The 20,442-nt window shown below is 44.2% G+C and overlaps 2 protein-coding genes and 1 non-coding gene across 3 annotated transcripts in view; 1 reads left to right on the forward strand and 2 right to left on the reverse strand.

The window, feature by feature from the left end:
* Positions 1 to 385: 385 nt before the first annotated feature.
* LOC131293451 (cytochrome P450 6d3-like) lies at positions 386 to 1,937 on the reverse strand. Its single transcript, XM_058321529.1, has 2 exons — positions 626 to 1,937; positions 386 to 546 (listed from the first exon to the last, which is right to left on the reverse strand). Exons 1-2 carry the CDS (start codon positions 1,935 to 1,937, stop codon positions 386 to 388), a joined length of 1,473 nt encoding a protein of 490 aa, XP_058177512.1.
* Positions 1,938 to 3,029: 1,092 nt separating this feature from the next.
* The window catches only part of LOC131293452 (uncharacterized), a 70,314-nt gene continuing 52,901 nt past the window's right edge, over positions 3,030 to 20,442 (forward strand). The window contains exons 1-2 of the mRNA XM_058321530.1: positions 3,030 to 3,045; positions 6,012 to 6,273. Coding sequence (XP_058177513.1) covers positions 3,030 to 3,045; positions 6,012 to 6,273 — 278 coding nt within the window. The remainder of the gene's footprint in view (positions 3,046 to 6,011; positions 6,274 to 20,442) is intronic.
* Trnaw-cca (transfer RNA tryptophan (anticodon CCA)) lies at positions 3,949 to 4,020 on the reverse strand. The gene has a single exon. It is a non-coding gene; the product is annotated as a tRNA-Trp (tRNA).

The raw sequence follows: 20,442 nt of genomic DNA on the forward strand, positions 1-20,442 counted from the left end.
ACAGTTGAGCGGTAGCGCCGGTTAGAAAATCGGCCCATGAGCACCGGGGCTCACTGTACGAGAGGACTGACTATCCACGTACACATAGGGTAGAAAAAGTCTCGTAACCCCTTAACGGGGCAGGCATGACAAACAAGGTCGTTACGCCAAGAAGAAGAAGAATAAGAAGATCTTTTAAAGATTATAATATGGATAATTTGATTTAAGAAGTGTGTTAATCGCAATGGTATGAACTATACAATGGAATACATTTCAAACATTACTAATATTCACCCATTGCCAGTTGTTTATCATGTTATATTAGAAATTATGTTGTATTTATCCATTACATCATATCAAACATATGATCCACAGTATACATATCACACGAGCTTCAACAGTATGCTCAATACCGCCGCTTTACCTTCATCGGCAAGCCTCCATCTGGTGCTAGAGAAACTGTAGCTGCTGCGAATTTCACCTTTGATGGAATACTGGGTTGGAAGTTGTACTTGGAAAGCAGTAGTATGATACCAATCTTCGCCACCAGAACGCCTTGTCGGAGACCTTTATATATATTTAACGATAGAATGGTACTCTTTTAGATATCAACGGGAGCCAAAGCCGTGTGTTAAAGGCTTCTTACCGATGCAATTATGCGGCCCGGTTCCAAACGGGTAGTATGCGTCTGGATCGTGGTTCATCGTACTCTCATCGAAGCGTTCCGGGGAGTAAAGCTCTGGATCCGGGAAGTATTTCTCGTTCATGCTGATTCCGAGCAATGGAATGATCACCTGCATGCCTTTTCGAATGACGACGTCACTGTCTGGAACTCGATAGTCTTGAGTGCACTCGCGATTGAGGATCGGCAAACTGGGATACTTCCGAAGCGTTTCCTTGATACACAGGTCGAGATACTTCATGCCTTTTATGTTTTCGTACGTAATTTCACCAGAATTGCTTTCCAGCATCTCATCGATTTCCTGCTGAAGTTTCGCCATCACTTCCGGATTGTGTGAGAGTTCGTGGAGTGTAAACGAAATGGTGCCGGTGGATGACTCTGCTCCGGCAAAGTAAAACATGAACACATTGGCCGCACACTGCTCGATTGTCATATGTTCCGTGTTATCTTTTGCTTCGCGACGCAGATCAATCAACAGCTGGATGAAGTCCTTCCGAGTGATCTTGTTCCGTTCCCGATGGTCGATTTGATACTTAACCAAGTCCGTAACGAATTTGATCAGTGCAGGAGAGAGCGCACTCAATCCGGTGATCTTCAACAAGGCCGGACAGATAAATACACCCGCCGAGCGAATGTTATTTAAAAAACCTTTACTATTGGCACAACGTAAATTTATTCGGAAGGGATCATCCGAGTTTTCAATGCAGTCCGCTTCAAACCCGAAGTAAACGGAAGCCACTATTTCCAGCACGAATCGTGACGTTATGGTACGCATTTCGAGCACCGTTTCACGCTCCACAAGCTTCTCCATCTGGTTCATCAGCTTCTTGCCCACGTCCAGAAACGTTGGCATCATGTTGCGCAATTGCCCCGACGTGAAGGTCGGCGTGAGACGCGCACGCAGGTTCTTCCAGCGCTGGCCGGGTAGGGCGAACAGATTGGACGACAGTGGGTCACGCTCTTCGTTACAGTAGACGCCTCGATCGTGGAAGTACTGGAAATCGTTGAGCATTATCCGCTTGGCAAGATGTGGATCCCGGATGAGGATGGCCGGACGGAAGAACAAATATACACCGACCAACCTTTCGGTGGACCGAAGGTACAGGTTGTTGATGGCGATACCAAATGATTCCTTCTTTTCTGCCAGGGTGCGAAGGTTCCCGAACGGTATCTCAGGTTTGAGGTTTGGCAGTCCATTTCTGTCCCAATACGAGTAGACGTATTTTAGGCCGAGAAAAAGCACTACCGCGACGAGACCGAGTGTGTAAACGAACATTTTATCACCGACGATGCACGAGAAACACGAATGTAAGCTGTATGCTCCAAATTTTTGTAGACTTGCTTGGTTGTTCTTGTCTTGCCAAAGGTGGAATAAACTTGAGCTCAGCCAGGTCCAGTCTTTTATTGAATGCACCCACCTACTTCCGCTTGAATTGTTGAATAACACCAACCCTTTGATTACTAAACAAAGGTTTTTAACCTTACGTTTTGTTAGTAAACAGTTTGAAGGACACAATAATTGCAAAGATTATACATCGCGCTGAAAAGTTGTTATGAGATGTACGAAATGAACGTTGAACTATCAGCGCTGTACTAACGCGGTTAACATAGTACTGAATGATTCTTTGAAAACATCACATAGAGAATGTGAACAAATTATAATTTCATCAGAACTTCAACTGGAAAACAAAAGAAGAACGATTGCCAGACCAAATAAGTTCAATAGTTCATCTACATTAAACATTTGTAGTTTGTTTGGCTAGCGTCGATAGAAATTTAAAAATTTCTGAAAATGGCATGTCTTTGAGTTCAAAAGTTTAAAGTTAAATAAGTCTACAAACTAATTAAAATTAAAATTCCTTCGGAAACTACAGTTTATTTGTTTTAAGCCAATATTTAACTGGACTTTATCAAAACTTGTCGATCAACTACAGGTTATAAGGTAATCTTCTAAATAGGTAAACTGACTTGTTCTTGGAAGTAGTTAAATTGAACATAAAGTATTGGAATTGTAAAATGTACATCATTTACAATTAACGAGTTCAGAAATATTGCGAAGAAATATTTTTTTGTTTGTTTGTATTACTACATTCGAATAGAAAATTGGTAACTGGGAAATCAAAATGAATTAAATCAACACGATTGAAACTGTTTCATTTGTTTCTAACATCTTTGTATCATTGAAATGAACTGAATTCTAGTGGTCACGCGTCCCAGGAACTTCTGGCATCGACCGTAAATGTGCTCGAATTGACCATCATAACACCAGAAATCAAATTTTACGCAGATGCTGCCAGGGCCATATATCACCCATGGTGCTCTGATATTGTGGCCGGTTTGATGTTAGAACGTAGGAAGTCAGCGAACTATGTCTTGGGTGTTCGGTGAGTAGAGCGTTAATAACGACTCATTCGGAAGTTGATGATTGATGTAATGGCTTGTACGCACCGCTGTAAGTGGCAACAACGGATAAGATGAAGCACCGAGGGATTGCACGGTTGTTTGAGCGTCGTAAAACGTGCAAAGGTTTCGAACGAGCGCCTCTTTCGTCGAATTTCATTACTTCGGAGCTGATATGAGTTAGCAACAAATGCTGTTAGATACTTTAATTTGATTTGAAATAGCCAACAATAATATAAAATATTTCAACGATTCAAATCTATCTCATGTACCGCGTCATCAAATCTTGCGCCATACACTGTACCGCATACATAGTTACAAACAGGCGCGTGGCTGCACTGATAATGGCGTTACTAACGCCGCAGCTATGCGTTGGTCAACCGTTTGTGAATGAACGCGAGGCGACTGATAGGACGGAGCAGTCAAGTGCGAAGAAGCAACAAGCAGCATCGTTAGAAACGAGCGGACAAGAAGAGAGAGCGAAACATCGTTACTGACCATTAGCAGTTGTTCAAGCGGCATTGACGGCCTTGGCTTTGATAGCAAAGGCACCCGTTAGACACATAGTTCAACGTTAGAATCGCGACTCACACAAGGGTGCAAGGCAGATTGGGGCGGAAGTTTTGTTTTTGTTTACGTACCTGACCTTCGTTCCACCGACTTGTTCACGTGCATTATCCACATTTGTTCACACGAACTGGTGGTGGTGGTTATGTGTAAACCTTTGAACTATTACTTAATTATTGTTTACATCGTTCGATTGGTCAGATATGTTATATTTTAATAAGAGGAAGCGGTAAAAAAAACTTGATGGACTTTGTACGAAATAATTGATGCAATAAAGTGTAATATTGTTGAGGGCTGCAAAAAAAGATTCCGACCTGTTTTGACCCCGACGTGATTTGAACACGCAACCTTCTGATCTGGAGTCAGACGCGCTACCGTTGCGCCACGGAGTCTTCGACGTGAGGGTGGGTTGTAATGGGTCCGAATGGCATCAACCGGGGACAACTTATTGCAGCTGAAGTTATTTATACTTTTTCATTGATACCAAAAATAAACTTTTCTTCGCGCCTGCCACTGACATTTTATTTAAAGGAAATTAGATTAAAGGTGTTTTGTTCGTTCTCCCCTTTTCTGGTTTATTTTTACTTCCTCGGCGGGATACATTACCCAACCATTCGTTGCTTTAATTTTTCAAACTCTACAGTAATGGTTAGAAGACATCCTTTATCGTAAATTCAAGCAAGATCCGCGTGACGTACCCGAGATATTCAGAAGAAATGTAAATAAACTGCTTAATCTGGCGAGAAGAACGGTTGCAAAATGGTAAAATGTTTTCGCTTCCTAAATAATGTAGCATTTGTGTTTGTCGTCCGCCTGCAATCCTTTTACGCAAAGACCGAGCTCAAATGGGTCCATTTCTGTTGGAAGAAAAGAGCTGCGCGGGAAGTGTCACTGCTAAGTAGATACCATTAATTATAAGTGTTCGTTCCATACCCTTCGCGTTTACCTTCGGGGATTGCAGTTTTTTTTTTACTTTTTTCGTCTTTGGCTATTTTCCTCTACGGCCATGCTCCTAGCTTTAACTGCTTTCTCGTGGGTCTCTACTGGACGCTAGACATTTTTTCCCTCGTTATCGTAAACTTCAAGCCTTTTGTTGACATTTGGGAGCGAATTTCTGTGCGCATTCATTTACATCTTTTCCCCATGGAAATTTCTTTAATATCAATATCGCACAGCTGGAATGCGATGTAGCGGAAAAATACCACCCAGTCGTTGTTGCACGAAAAGCATACAATTTTTTTCAAAAAATTTCTCTTCCTTTTGGAGAATATGACTCTGAGCTCTTTTTGTGTATTTGAGATAAATTAATTCAATTAACCAGTTTATTCTATTCATTCATTGAAGGATTTTGTTGTATTATTCTATATTAAATTAAGAGGTTGAAATTTAATACCACTTTGAAGAAGCTTAAGTGAAACTATTTATTAAAAGAGGAAACATTTGAATTTTATAGCATGAACTTTTTTTCTTCAAGAAATTATTGTACCTTTTCTACCGATTCATTGAATCAATCTTGAGGGCAAACACCGACTATGTGTTTACAAAATCTATTAGCAGAAGCTGTTTGTACGAGCAGTAATGTTAAATGGTTTTCCCCATGTGAAGTGCCCGAAATCCAAGCGATGTGCCATACGGCCATATATTACTCTGCGCTATTACCGTAACATGAAACCAGTGTGGTTCCTAATGGACAGTGATTTGTGGAAGATTGGGTTTTATGTCATCGGCCAGAATGGCACGCAGCTGCGTGCAGATGTAAGGGAGCGCGTCCGGAAAACACATCCTAGGCGGTTTTAGGTGCAGAAAAAGGTAGCCGGAAGCACGGAATCACGGCAATCGGCACTTTTATTGATGACCATCCAGAACGTCCCTCACGCCGCTTCCCTTTGAAATGTCCAGTTCCAGCAAAATCACCGAAATGGATCGTGAAGTCGCGGTTGAGCGTAATGATGAAGCTTTCATTTTCGGGCGGGCCAAAATTTACTGCTCATAAACTGGCGATAGTGCCAAATGCATTGCTTGCTTAGGAGTGGGGCGCAGTTTAAACGGCCCCGAATCGGAAGGGAGGTTCTTAGGTCAAAACGGACGGTAAATATCCCGTAAATCGAGCACAACGGCCAAACAAAAGGAGGGATCCCTTGATGGGGAGCGTACGAATCGTAAGCGGTTCAACGAATGAACAGTTCTGGATCGAGAATTGAGTGTGTTCGTAATATTTGCTTCCCACCTCTCTGTCGATGAATGTGTTTTCATTGCGATGAATTCGATTCTATATTATTTATGCTCCAAGGATCAATATTACTACCAAATCCTGAACCATACTTTGCATTGATTGACTGTTAATAAAATCGTTTTCTTTTCCTTTCTTCCTTTTCCAACACAGCACCTTCGTCACTGGGATACAATAAAACAGCACCGGATCCCTTTTCATCCTTTATCCGACCAGAAAACGCAGGCAACAATAAGGATTTTTCTGGAAGCACAACGAGCACAGAAAAAGGGGGAGAAATCCAAACCCTACGGTTGGAGCTAAATAGTGTTGATAGCATAAAAACCGACACAAATCCAATTTTGTGTCCAGCGACCCAATCGTCCATCGAAAAAAGCAACAACAGCAAACATGGCGGCCACAATACGATCCGGAGGTAAGTGTAGACCGTACCGGTAGGGGAGAACGGGTTGGCTCGTTTGGTTTGAGGCTTCTTCGGAGGTGATTTCCTGTTTGCAAATGGTTTGTGTAAATATCGTTTGAAATGAAATGAAAACATGCAGCCGAAGGTGAAGCGATGGGAGAAGGTTTGAACGTGGTCCTTCATGTTTTTTTTTGTGTTAACTTTTGAAAATCCGATCCGTGAGGGGTTCGATTTCCGGCAATGGTCGGAAAGTCATTCCGGCGGAAGCACGACAGAAAATATTGATCCAACCATTGGAACAAACGTTTAAACGAGACTGGCCAGTCAAAGGATTTTTTCATGAAAAAAGGAGAGCTTTTGAAAATGGTTTTCAGCGTTTGAAGTGTGTAAGTATGCTCGTTTTGTTGCTCACCGGAAAACGGGACCCTGCCCGACGATGATGATGATGGTGATGATGATGGGTCCAGAAGGAATGCGAATCACGTTGAAAAGAGCGATGATAGAACATTTTCCTTGATAGCAGAGAGGTGGAAACGTTGTTTCTCGCGGTCGATTGAATGGTGTTTCTTCCATTGTTTACTCTCACAATTACATCATTAATTTTGCTGACGGTTAAGTGCTAAATTTTCCGCATTTCCGCCGTCCGGTGGAAGGAAAAATATTTCACACACGACCGTAGATGCGAGGCGGCTGTAGGGGACATGATTTTTTCCGCTGAGTAAGTGGGTTGTTTTCGAAGCGCTTACACGTACACGATGGCCAAGGGAAAATTTATTGCATCAGAACCGGCGCACGTACCTGGTTTTTCGTAGTTGAATTCCAGCCTTTCCTCGGTGGACATAAATTTGTGGTAAAAGGTGTTTTATTTCAAGCTGGGAAGAGTGGTTTAATCCTGTGAAAGGCATTCACCTTTTGGAAGACATATTTTTAATGGAACGTGAAAAAATTCGTAGGGCTTAGCTTAGTGGAAGCAGCTTTGAAAAAAGATAAAAGAAATAAATAAAAAACCTTGAGATATATTAGGGGAAAAAATTGCAGTAGTTTTGGTCTTGGGGGTGTGGATAGTGATGTTTCTTTATACTTTAATTAATTTAATTAAGCTACTTCCAAGGTTCTAGTTTATTGTTATTTGCTGCTCAATGAATACAGCCCACAAATCCTGTAGGTTTTGTTTTACAAACATTTTGTTTTCATTTGCACGAAGTTAACCAAAATGTTTTCCTCTCAAGGCTTACTTCCGTCCTGTGTCAACCCCAATCAAATCACGAACTGGTTCTAACCTACGCTTGTCACCAAACGATTTTTGTAAGGGACTCAACCGCAGGAGCGGTATTCGTGCTCTTTTCCAAAGGTTCCACTTTTCGTGGTCCCTATCTGTATTTTCCAGAGAAATGAAAGGATGTCACATTCAACTGGAAACAAGCTCACATGCCGTGTGCTGCTTTGACAGAAAGAGAATTCATGTAGCACAGGGTTCCCGTACGGCGTTGAACGAGGTGACGTACTTCGTTGATGCTAACGTCAAAACGCACTCATCGCGTCTGGTTGCCACTCCTGGTGGAAATGGGAAATTTTGAATCTTTCCAACGTCCTCCAGCGGGCGTCACGATGATAAACCGCACGCAACCCGAACGGCGGTACCCGTAATTGGGCTAATGAATGTTTCGCGTAGCGTGAAAAAATTAATTTCCCACCCCCCGGGGACAACTCTGTTCGAGGGTGTCAGGTACGGTCCAAAGCCATGCACGGTCCAAAGCCAAGTGTAGAGAACATCCGAGGGGGAACGAGTGTTTTTTCCCTCGTTTCGTACCTCTACGTCAGGTGAACCCATGTATTCGTTTCTTTTTCGACGATGTGTTAAAAATTGGCCCCAGCAGAAAAAAGGCACCACTGAGCAACATCATGAGCTACGCTACACACGGGAGAAGAGCTGCATAAATGAACTGCCTGAACGTGGTCGGAAAATACACCGGATGGAGTACACAGAGCAAAACGGAGACTTCCGTCGGACGTACTGCCAGCTTCCGGGTTAAATGTAGTTTTTGGCATATTTTCGGGCCCTTGAACTTTGCACCGGAGTGCAGGAGGGATAATTAGCCGAATGAAGAGTGGAGCCAACCACAAGAACGAATCGTGCTTTGGCTTAAATCAGCTTAAAGGTCAGCCGATGCAACATTTACCATGCTGTACATAGTTCTGTCTAATTGCCACTTAATATGTTTAATAACTCTCCTAACTAACCTTTTAGCCCCAAAAAGGGAGCCCATCGAAATAATTTAAATTGCTATAGCCTTTGTAGCAGTTTTACGATACTTTAATCGCTTCGTTGAAAACACCCTCGAATGGAAACGAAATGTGATGGTTGAAAACAAACCGACGATGCTAGTTGTTGTGTGCAGAGTTAGTTGCTACTTTTACGAGCTTTCCCATAAATGTAGTGGAATGCATAAACCGTTAAAATCTTTTTATTACTCGCATTTCATTCCCTCGCTTGGTTCGTTCGGAAGTGTGTAGTTTCCTGGATGACGGTTAGTTTGGAGTTCAACAAGTGTTAATTGGGAACTATCATTATTTTCAACTGTGTAAGTTTTAATCACTTGCTCGAATTACCTTTTTCCGTCAGATGTTTAACTCCCATTAAGTGGTTTGTTATCGAGTTTGTTAATGGCCAGTAATTTTACTTGAAATTTGAACTTTTTTAACATGGGATTTGTTAGAGTTAAAATAAAGCAAAGCGTGTCATTTTTTTTTCAGCACAACTTTTATCAATTTATCAGCTATTAATTATCTATTCATTTAAAATACCATATGAGCCTCTACCTATGGCTGGCTTTATGCAATCAATACTAAACCGGATAATGCAATTGATCCTGGGTTGTAACAGATTCCTGACCACCTGCTCGCTCACTGTTGCTTCTTCCACCTCGCCCGCCTTGTCCTTCTTCACCCAGCCCTGTTTGCGTTTCGAATCTCATCTACACAACCACGTGAAATGAAAATGCTTCCCGCAGGAAATTAATTGCGCACACAGCATGCGAAGCCACGTTCCGGCCTCGGGTGATAATTAGGGTCGGGCTAGTTTTCCCACTGCCGGCCCGGACAAACATATGCTCCGTTGGGGGTGACAACAATTTTACGCTCTGTTTGCACCATTCAGATGCAGCACCGCGTGTCTGGTGAACATTGCGTTGGGCAATGCGCTGCCATGAACGTTAGTGGCGATCCAGATACTTACGTGTTTGTGTGTTGTGATATAGTACGAAATAGCTTTGGAGTTTAGTGCAGCGATAATCATTATTAACCCATGGGCCGAATTATTGTTATTTTAACTACATATCTCTAGAAACCAAAAACTGTGAGCTTCTAAAACCATTCAGTTGTATTTAAGTAGTAAATTGGGGCTTCTTAAAAGGATTCTACAGTATTACAAATAATCAACACTTTAAGAATGCAAATAATTTCCACACGATAAGTGACCGTATCAGACCAGCATGTTTGTGTTGATAAGGAACTGAAGAAAAAATAAACTTCGCTTCGTATTACACAATCTCCATCACCATCGCCATTTTCTCTTCCTTTTTAAAAGTGTTGGCTTTCTTCGGAAGAAATCTGTATTATCAAAAAAATTGCGAACGTCCCCCACCAGAAACGTCGGTTTACTGCAGCTCGTCACCCTGCAGGTGGAGATCGAACGAACATTAAATGGAGTTCCGCCACGTGCAGGGCTGTGAAAGTGTTGATTATGCATCCATGGTTCGATTTTTCCGGCCGTGATAAAGCGAGATTTTCGGGTGGCTTTGCGTCCGTTTTCAACCGAAGACGAATCGAGCGACGTATGGGTCGTAATGGTGCCGATTTTATGGGAACGGGTAGTTCGAGAAGCTTTCAGCAGATCTTTTTAAAGCACGATCCAGAAACTCAACGAAAGCGCAATGACGATTCATTCACGTACTCTGCCGGTGGGGGAATACATTTTCTACTCCTTCTTGTTATCTCTTTTTTGTATTCTACGTCTTTCAATCGACTTTCGAATGAAAGTATTTTACCAACCGAGCCACCATTTCTAGCTTCAGTTTGTCTGCAATCGATATTGCGGTTATGTATTGCGATTTTACCATCAATGCAGTATCATTGCAGTCGGACTCAAAGTTACGCATAGTTCAGAGGTGCAAGGGGTATGTTTTGTTACCCTCACACAGGGCGGGAGACTGTTGAGTTGTCTGTAGTTGGTCAAACAGTCGAACGGGTTGCGATGGGTTACACACAATGGCATCGGTATGCCGATCGGAAAATGCCTCTCGAAGAGACTGCATTGTGCATTTAGTCCCTATTCTTCCTCCTATCGGAGCGAACGGCTCGTTTGGCAAGCGTTTGCCTTTTAAATGCGTCGGGTGAAAGGGTGTTAAATGGTTTTGACTCGGTGTAGTGTGAATACAAAATGGCTTGGTCGTGATGAGCACGTGATGAGCTCGCGGTGCTCCGATGAAGGAGCGCAGCGTTGTCGATTGAGTGTTTTCCAAATGGATGCCTTCTGTGGGGAAACTCTTCAGGTACTTGATAGTAGAGCGAATCAATAACAGTTTCCTTATACCATTGGATCAAACCCAGCGTAGTGCAGTCAATCTAATCAAATTTGCTTTGAAGTTTATTTGATTGAAAAATACATTCGGTTATGTGGTGTAACGAATTAGTGAATTAAACATATGGAGACGCCTGGTAGTTCACATAAATTAGTTTCTCAGTATCCGGTGAAGTAAACCGAATTGAACAGATGGAGACGCCTGGTAGTTCACATAAAATATTTTTTAAGTTCAAGTTTTTACAGAAAATTCTAAGAAGCAGAATTAAATAAAAAGTTTATACATTTTAATAATACAAACATTTATGTAGTTTTTTCAAAAACTCATCTATTCAGCACTTCATCTGAAAGGAAGTATTAAAAAAATATGCTTTTTTAATGGACCATTCACTAACCAGCCTTGCGCGGTCCACATGCAGGAGGAAGCTGTTTAGCAACATTCGCTTGCCTGTGTTGGTGTCATATTTTTCCGATCCGTTCCGGCTGCTGCAAACAGCGTCGGTGTGCAGTGTACGTGTGCTCGATTTCGGCCGCTCGTACCGCTGTTCATTGAGGCGGCGTTCGAGTTCGTCTTCAGCGCACGTCTAGCAGAAAACAACATCCCACGCATCCCGGTGCACGCACACCAGCGAAACCATCGTATGTCACCCGGTTGACCCGGTTCTTCCCTTATAACTTGCGCCCTTCTGGAAGCTTAGCACCGTGGCCGAGAGGGGGCAGTTTGGGGAAGAAACGGAGAGTGAAACGAACCGAAACCGAGCCGAACCCGAAATAGCCCATCTGTTTTGTGGTGAGTTTCGTCAGGCGATGGATGCTGGCCGGTGGTGAAAATGAGTCATGGTGAGACACACCACCAGCTCTCACTGGCTGTTGCAGTGGTGGTGTTGGTGTGCTTTTGCCATCCCCAGGTTTTCACTGCTCGCCGTTTGCACGTCGCGTCCTGCGCTTTCCCAGGCAGCCCTGCAAGCTTTTCGTTGACAGCAGTGACGGATGACAGTTGTTTTGGTTGCGTTTTGGCAGAGTTTTTGATTGTGATTACAATCAAAACAATCCCTTATTGACTGTCCTCTGCAACTCTCGCTCTTGTATACGAAGCTGTATGTTTTTCTAACATTTTTTTTACCGAATATTCATTAATTATTTGGAGGTAAAATACATTTCCTAAAAATATTTACGGTTCCTTGAAGCAACGCCTTCGATAGTATTGGTGTAGCCACGCATCATCACCATTATCGTCATCGGCATCGGTCCATCGTATGTCATTTCATCAATCGCAAGTGTTCCGAGGCTAGGTTCAGTGTTGCGTGTGGTGTGAAGGAAAACAAACGCAGAAAAATCATCTTGAATATAGCTTTTGTTTACGCGCAATCTTACTTCGTATACGAGGAAAGTTTTCACGGTCATAGTAAATAAACATTTGAGTTTACGGTTAATGCTACCATTACATCCCTCCAAACATCTGGAGGCTAATATCCGATGATGTTCAAAACTACCGCCAGCCCTCCGAGAGCGGACGGTAACCACGGCGAGAGCAGCGTGTCCTTGTGTTAGATAAACATCCTTCCGCTTTCGAGAAAGCGGAGAGTGCGATGATTGAAGCTGCGATCCGTTTCTCTCGCCGCCCATCCTAAGTGAGACGTACGCTTCTCACGCCCTGCTCACGGTCGCGTACGGTTGTGTCTGTCTCGGCGCGTGACTTTTGCTCACCCCTAAATTGAATTGATAGCAAAGAAGGAAAACAACTAGTTCACTGCTTGATTTTCTCCCAGCTCACTACGAGCATCATCAGCGTTTCCGACCAGCTCACACTCACGTTACTCCGAAAAACGGAAACTCTGCAGGCCATCCAACGCGGAAGCAAAAGAAGGGCGCACGTTTATGTCGCTCGTTCGTATGCCGTCCGTCGGCGTGCATGTGGTTCTAGTTTTCCTCTTCCGCTGCCTCGTTGTTTGTGTGTGTGTGTGGGAGTGCGTTTGTTGTGTCTTCAGGCGATCCTCACACTAGCTGTGCTCCCGCTGGAAGACTTTAGTGAGTGACGTCACGGCGGTCCGTAAACACGTACCACGGTCGGACCGCACTGTCGGACTCGATTTCGATTGTTCCGTGCCGTCGTCGTCCTGTGAAACCCAAGAGAAGAAGAAACGGTCACGCGGACGACCAAATCCACAAGCAACCGGTAGTGAGTTGAAACGCGACCAGTTTTCTGTGCGAACATTTTCTTGGCACCGATTTGGTGACCGCCTGTTTGCGCCCACACTGGCCGGAAGCTGGCTGCATGCCAGGGTGAAACAAGAAGTTCTTCTCTCGACCCGTGGGGACATCCGGCCCTCCCCTCCGGGGCAGTGAAATCTGTTGCCGTACGTGAAGAGTGCACGTGAAAAGGCGAACACATACGCGAGAAGGTGAAACGATAACGGTGGCTATTATTTTTACAAGCACCATCGCGGTGAAGAGGATGCAAGAAAACCCGATTCGTTCAGGCTGGTTTTACCAAGATTTGTCCCAAATATTTTTCCAGATAAGGCATGGCAAAGGGGGCTGGAAAAGGTTGTTTTCACGGGTCATCTGAGCACAAGTTCGGTTCAGTGCTATGTACAATCACCTGCTCGGTTTGTAGTCGAAAGCAGAATAAGACACAACGATAAGGTCACAGGGGAAGAGAAAATGCTTTCCATTGTGAATCACCTACAACCACTTTTCCCCCTGAGAAGGTATTGTCTGGCAATGGTTCGTTAGTTCTAGTGTTGGACCTTACTTTTGTTTGTCGTACTGCATACTTTTCCATTAATACATATTAAACCAAACTGGCTGACCACCACGAAGGGCGGCGGGTCCGTGGCGTTGGTGGGTGGCGGGCGGGAAAATAGGCTAGGATGCTGCAGCTGTTGTAGTGTTGGTTGCTCTCGCCAAGCCAGCCCAACCAACTCGGCTGTTCGTGTTCGTGTACGGGACCCGAGTGCGCACCGTTTCGGTGGATAATGTTTCGGAATGTTGGTGCGAAGCGAAAAACGGTGTGCTCGCTGTTGGGTTTGCGCGTGTAATTCGAAGCACCGTACGATTGCCATTTGGTGCGGGAGTTTTCCTCGACCACCGGGCAAACCCCGAGGTGTACGCTGTGTGGCTTTTCCGTTCCATTGGCCAACGCGTAAGGCCAGAGTGCATCGTGTCTCCGGTTGACGGCGCAAAGTATTCAAAGTAAGTTTAAAGCGTTACCGAAAGTTCCGCTCGGCGAGTTGTTTGCAGCAGAACCGACGAATATAGTCCCATCGCATCGGTTGATTGAGGGAAAACTTTTTCCCATTCCCAACAGACCGCACCGAACCGCACTCGTGAAAAACATCTAGGAAAAAAGACGAACCCGTTAACTTTTTGATTCCTTTCGTTCGCCCACCCCCCCCCCCCCCCCCCAGCCTCAATTATTTTCGCCCGCAAAGGCCTTCGCTACCGTTTCGAAAGCCCTTCAAGCTCGATCAATTTCCCTATCGTTCCACCGCGTGTTGGAAAACTACGGTCGAGTGACACATCCTTCGTCGGTCGTGGGACGTGCACGCACGCGGAGACTTGTGTGTGTGTGTGTGGCGATGAATTATTCATAAAAGTTACCGGAACATTGAGTGTCAAATATCTCGTTACCCTGCCAGCAGTTCTCTTTCGACCTGCGTTGAAGGATGCAGCTGACGAGAGGCGATAAAGAGTGGACGCCTTGGGTGTGGGGGAGTGTGCAGAGGGTCTCGCAGACGAACGGAAAGTGTTGGAGGGCTTTTGTTATTTTTGTTCTCTAAGAAAAAAAATAAAGCGACTCTTTGGAACTGGAAACGATAACTGGAAGGAAGAGCGTTCGCTAGCGCGATTGCTAATCAAGTGTGTTGGTGTGTGTCTGTAAGTGTGCAGCTGGTGTGTTTCATCTTCAACCCAAGCAAGGTGGGGGGAAATTCCTTTGGGAAGGTTTTTGTTCTAGCGATGATGATGGTGAATTTCCATTAGGATTATTGAAATCATTAGAGCGTCGGTTCTTCTCCGTCGACGAACTTACGGCACAGCATCGAACCTGCTCCATTGTAAGGCCTACCGAAAACCATCCACACAAACATAGACATAGACAAAGCTACGACGCGCCAGAAACATCATCCCTCCGGTCCCGGAACAGAACGATGGGCTAGAGGCGCTCGAGGTGACGAATCCTAGGCGACAGACGGTGAGTGACATTCGGTAAATTGCTTTCAACACTCGGCTCGCAAACCCACCTTTCCGATTCGGGTGCAAGCAAATGTTGGCGTGGGTACGATTGGGCAGGGTCAGGGGCAATCTAATAAAACTTCAATTTCTCGTTCAACCACGGGTGTCAGGGGGAGGGAAAAACTGAAACACTGGAAAACGCTCTACACGAGGACTTCGACTCGCGAAGCGAAAAGGTTCGAATAGGATAAGAGTTGTACAACATTGAACCCTTTTTGTAGGGGCCTTTTCTTGGGAGATACAACGGTTAGGATTATTGAATCGATGTAAGAACCGGAATTTAATTTGTTCTCAATGTATGATAGGAAATGTTGTTGCTTTAAAAACCCCATGACAAGCATCCATGAAGCACACCGAACAATCAAACGCAACATGGTCCGGGATCAATACAACCTTGAAATATTTTAAATCAACATTATTTATGATGCCCTGCATAAACTGTTTCATTATTTGCACACTGGCGCAATGCAATGCGATTAATTTATGCGCAAACCGTATGTGCTTAAAATTAATTTGCATCATTCGTGTGCAAACACAGAAGGATTAATAATGCTCCACGAGTCATAATTTAGACAGCGAAATTACACCACCGCCTTGGCATATATAATTTTGCCCGCGGAAAACCCACCGTCAAATTCCGGGACCCTCCTCCGGTCCCGTGAGCCGAAGAGCCATCATGCCACAATAAACGCGCTTTATTTCATAGCGCTGCTCCTTCCCCCAAAGAGTTGCTGCCCGACCCTTCGTTCCCTTTCCTCACCCTGGAGTGCGTATTGTTGCAAACGGTTGTTGCGTGATGTTTTATGGTGCAATACATAATCGGTTACATCGTACATCATGGTGAGCTGCTGGGGTTCATTTTATTTTTTTCCTCTTTCCATTTCGAATAACAACCGATCTGTGGCGAACGGGCCGGGGTTTTAACCGGTGTGCCTTTGGGCGCGGGGTTCCGCTTTTCTGCCGCATTTGGTTGAAGGACAATAAGCAAAATTACGACCCTCCCGGGAGCCATTCGCTGTCCCCAAAAAGAAGAGGAAAAAAAACACAAGCAAGGAAACTCGCATGTGTGCGCGTGTTGTTGTTTCCTTTTTTTCAATTCACATACTGCAGTGAAAATATACATCTTTAGTCACCCTAATGATCACTCGCTTTCACCGGAGCAACATAAACGAGGCATCAAGCGAACGTATGAAGGTTTGCCCCGTTCCCGTGTGTTTCGGGTTGGGGTTTTTATTGCTACGGGTACTTGTTACGGGTTTGTGACGGGTTACTTTTACTTGAAACAAAAATAAATACAAACAAACAAAAACCTTCCACTGGGCATGCGAAAGAAAGGGCTGCAAAAATTCGCACCGATCACCGGTTGAGTGATGAATTTACGGGTCAAAGGTGCTGGGGAAGTTTATTTTTAACACATTTGACGTGGACGGATATTTTTCTTGGCCAGAAAACCCGGGACGGTCACTCGAGAGGTAGGTTGTAAAAGCTGCCAACGGTCAGCGTGGGGCTTTGCGGTTTCGATCGATCATAAAAATAAACGGACATTCGAGCATGACAGAGTTGATCGAAATGAAGTTCTGCAGACATAAAAAAAACCCTATTACTGCTGGTGAAGGTGTCCTTTAACTGCCCTTTAACTTCCCACGGTGGGCAGAAATCGTTGATGAGAAGATGCTCAAAATGTCATCCACTTATTTGTTCAAGGTTTTACCAAATCTTCTCACGGAGGAGAGATAACCGCGAGTCCTTGACGCTACAGATTAGCAATTTCTCTACTGTCTGCTTTAGGTCTGCGTTAAATGTCATAAAGGTCCCCCACCCTCCCCCATCCAAGGGGTTAGCTGGAGCCGGGTGTTAATGACCGAAACCACAAACCACCCTCACGACGCTGCAAAAAGTGCAGCATTGACTAATTGATTCAATTGATTGTCATTGCACTCAACCGTCGGGCGAGGTTGGTTCAAGGCTAAGAGAAAAGGGACGGGGACGGTGCGAGTGTGATTTACGGCAGCCATACGAAGCCAACGCACTAGGGTTAGAAAGGGAAGCGTCGGCTCGTTCACTAAATCATTGCAACGGCCACTTCAGCTCAACAAGTGACGTACATAGATGGGGCTCTGGTAAGCTTTCCGATGAAGTCGATGGGGCAAAAATAAAGCATGTTAGGCTTTTCGACGTTAGCTAAGCCTGTTCAAGAGCTATCGATCAGCCGAAGTTACACAGTAGTATCATCAGCATCATCAGCAGCAGTAGAATCATTCAGCTCCTAATCGTACCAAGAATGGTTTCGGCTGCTTCGAAATGCCATTTGCAGTAAATTTCTTCCCCCCACAGGCTTCGTAAAAATTAATTGAAGTTTATAGAAGAACCAACCAGGGTTTGCAGATTGCTTGTGCCGGGTACAATGCCATTTGGATGAAGATATATATATTTATTGAAAGATAAAAGAATGGTCAGCACAAGCACCCCAGTATAATACCAATATTAATTGAGCTTTTCTTGTGCGATTCTTGGAAGCGTTTAATATCGTATAGAAACAAGAAGAAAAAGTTTCAGTAGGTAAGCAAGTTTGGTAACATAGCAACCCCCCCTAGGTTTCATCGAATTCATCGAATTTCCAATATTCGCTCTGATATTGCATTTATCGGCAGTTGATCACAAACTTTCCAATACGGAGAAGGATTTTGCGCTCATAAATAGGGATTAGAACAAAAGACTTCCGTTGTCCGGATGCAGGGCGTCGTAATTTTCAGTTTCCCCCCCCCACACGAAAAGCTGTCGCATTCCGTTCGGGCGATTATTATTAGCTATTTTTTCTTCTGTTTCGCTCTACAAAAATGTTTTAATGCTCCGAGAAACGAGGGCAGCAAAGCTCTTCGAAGAGAGTAATCACACGCTTCCGGACGGCGCTCGGTAGGACTGTGGCCCGGTAAGGGGCACGCCTTCGGTCTCCGGGTGCAAATATTTCCGCCACTACTGCAGCCCCAGACATCGCTAGGCAGCATTCCTTCGCAGGCCGGTTGAGAGTTGTCGAATGGAAACACGGGTAGGTTATCAAATATTTTCGCCAACAAAAATGTGAAGTGGCTAAAATCCATCCCTGTGGAGCCCGGGGAGACCATGATGGATTATTGCTTTTTTTTGTTTGCACGTTCTTTGGCAACGACACACCAGCGCAGAACGAGTTGTTTGTCAGTAGGAACGGGAATGGCAGCTAATCCTACTTTGGGCTGTCGTGCCAGTCTATTGACCGAAAGGATCGTACGTGGATGCTGATTTTCAGTTCGAAAGATTTAATGTTGCATCGGAGGAACAACCGAGAGATAGCAGGGCGGCTAGGGGTGAGGACATGTGTGAGCGTACTGTTTCTCTCCGAGGCATATTTGTATCACGTTTCATAGAGCTGTTGGACGATGGAGATGAAGCCGTTGTCACGCTGTTGTCTAGACTCAACGCCATAGAGATGCTGTGTATAAATAGTAAACGCGGGTATTGATAGTTCATCGCGTATTTTCCATCGAGCCAGATGAAATCCATTTCAAATGAAGCAAGGGAAAATTTATCGATTAACCTGGATTTAGATTCCTGTTTTGTAATCCCGGTATGTGTGTGAATTATTGATCGCATCATCCAATATGAAAGTTTGAGGTTATGTTTTGAAAAAAATAAATACAAAGAGTTTTTTGTTTTTAAATCATACGACATCTATCTTATATTTGCACAAAGATGATGAAAATATATGTTTATTTTCATTTTGTTAGGTTGATATTTTAAAATGCAACATTGATTATTGCTTGCGTGAATGCTTGAACAATAGCAACAACAAAGGAGTTTTCAACGAGAGCAAATATATATCCCCAAATAAAAAAGCTACCATTAATCATAATTTATTGGAAAATGATTCATGGGAAGCACTATGCAAACATATGGCGCCACTCGGCTTCCTGTTTTTTTCCCGCCTCTCATTCACGGGCACAATACTGCACGACGGATCCACAGACCGCCGGGATGAGGTTGCAAATTTGAGGTTAATTTAAAAACCAGATTAGATAAGCCACGCAACCAACGCCCGCAACCGGAGCGAGGAGGAGAACTTGAGAATGCTTCGCGACTGTCAAAATGTGAAAAAAAGGGAAATATAGTAAAGAAACAAACCATAAGGATGGTTTTAAGTAACATTAATGCTTGCACCGGGGGATGATTTTGGGTTCGTCCATATGAACTGATTTATGGGGAAAGCTGTATCCATTCCGCTTCGGGCTGGTGGTTTAACAGTTTTTGCACCACCCCGTGGGAGCCGTTGCCTTGCGGCGCTATAATTTATCATAAACTCCATTTTCAAGGGACTGTGACGACCAGTGCGTCGATCCATCATCCGTTTGATTTCTTACTCTCGCGTCCCGCCCAAGGACATATGGGATGAGTCCGGCATGATGGAGCACAAAACACTATGGTGATGCCACGGCAGGATCCATGGGAAGAAAAATATCAGTTTACGACCAGCTTTCAAAGGGTAGAGTTCCAGGGCGTTTAAACTTTCCCCGGGGGGCCGGGGGATGCGTTTACATAAAGTGGTGCCCTCAGGCATTGGGGTTGGGTTCGAGAGTCGAGGCTTGCAATTGGCAACCGAGCGACCCGAACCGCTTGCTCGTTAGTGAAAACACTTTGCGTACCCCGGAACGCTTGACCCAACTTTCAACGGTTTAGTGGGAGGGAGAGGAAAGTTTTTCCCAAATAATGATGCCCTCCGGTAATGACACCCTTAAGGGAAATCTTCCACATCGATTGCGCAGGACTCATTATTGTCTGTTACAGTAGCCTTTTTATGTAATTTGAATATGCATCAAATACGTCCTCTTTGGTGCACATTTTTCGATTTTGCAAAGGTTTGAGTATAAGAAGAGTTCGCTCAAGAGAAGGCAAACTTAATCCACGTTTTCTATTAACAAACCCATAAGAGGGTTGACATGGAAAAATACCAAACCACAGTTATATTCAATCCGCCTTCGGATCAGCTTATCGTATCCAACGTGAAAGGCCCATCCTGGAAGGCAACCGAGCCAACGAGGTCGAAATAATAACAATAATTAAACGGCAATAAACCTCTCCTCTGGCGTAAGGTTGAGTTGGTCCTTCGCCTTCGAGTGACAAGGGTGAACGTTTGGGTTGACGTTTCCTGTGTTTTTTTTTTAAACTTCATATTATAATCTCTTCATGAAGGGACTCACCACTGTCACTGGCGCTTTTTTTTCTGAAAGCTTTTCCTCCCAGTGAAGCTCAATAAAGCAAGCAGTTGAAAGATAATTTGAATAGCGCAAAGCTGAGGCATAAAAAAATAAGTAAATGGAACCGCACATTTTATGCGA

Source organism: Anopheles ziemanni, chromosome 2, assembly GCF_943734765.1.
Source record: "Anopheles ziemanni chromosome 2, idAnoZiCoDA_A2_x.2, whole genome shotgun sequence".
NCBI classification, from domain to species: domain Eukaryota; kingdom Metazoa; phylum Arthropoda; class Insecta; order Diptera; family Culicidae; genus Anopheles; species Anopheles ziemanni.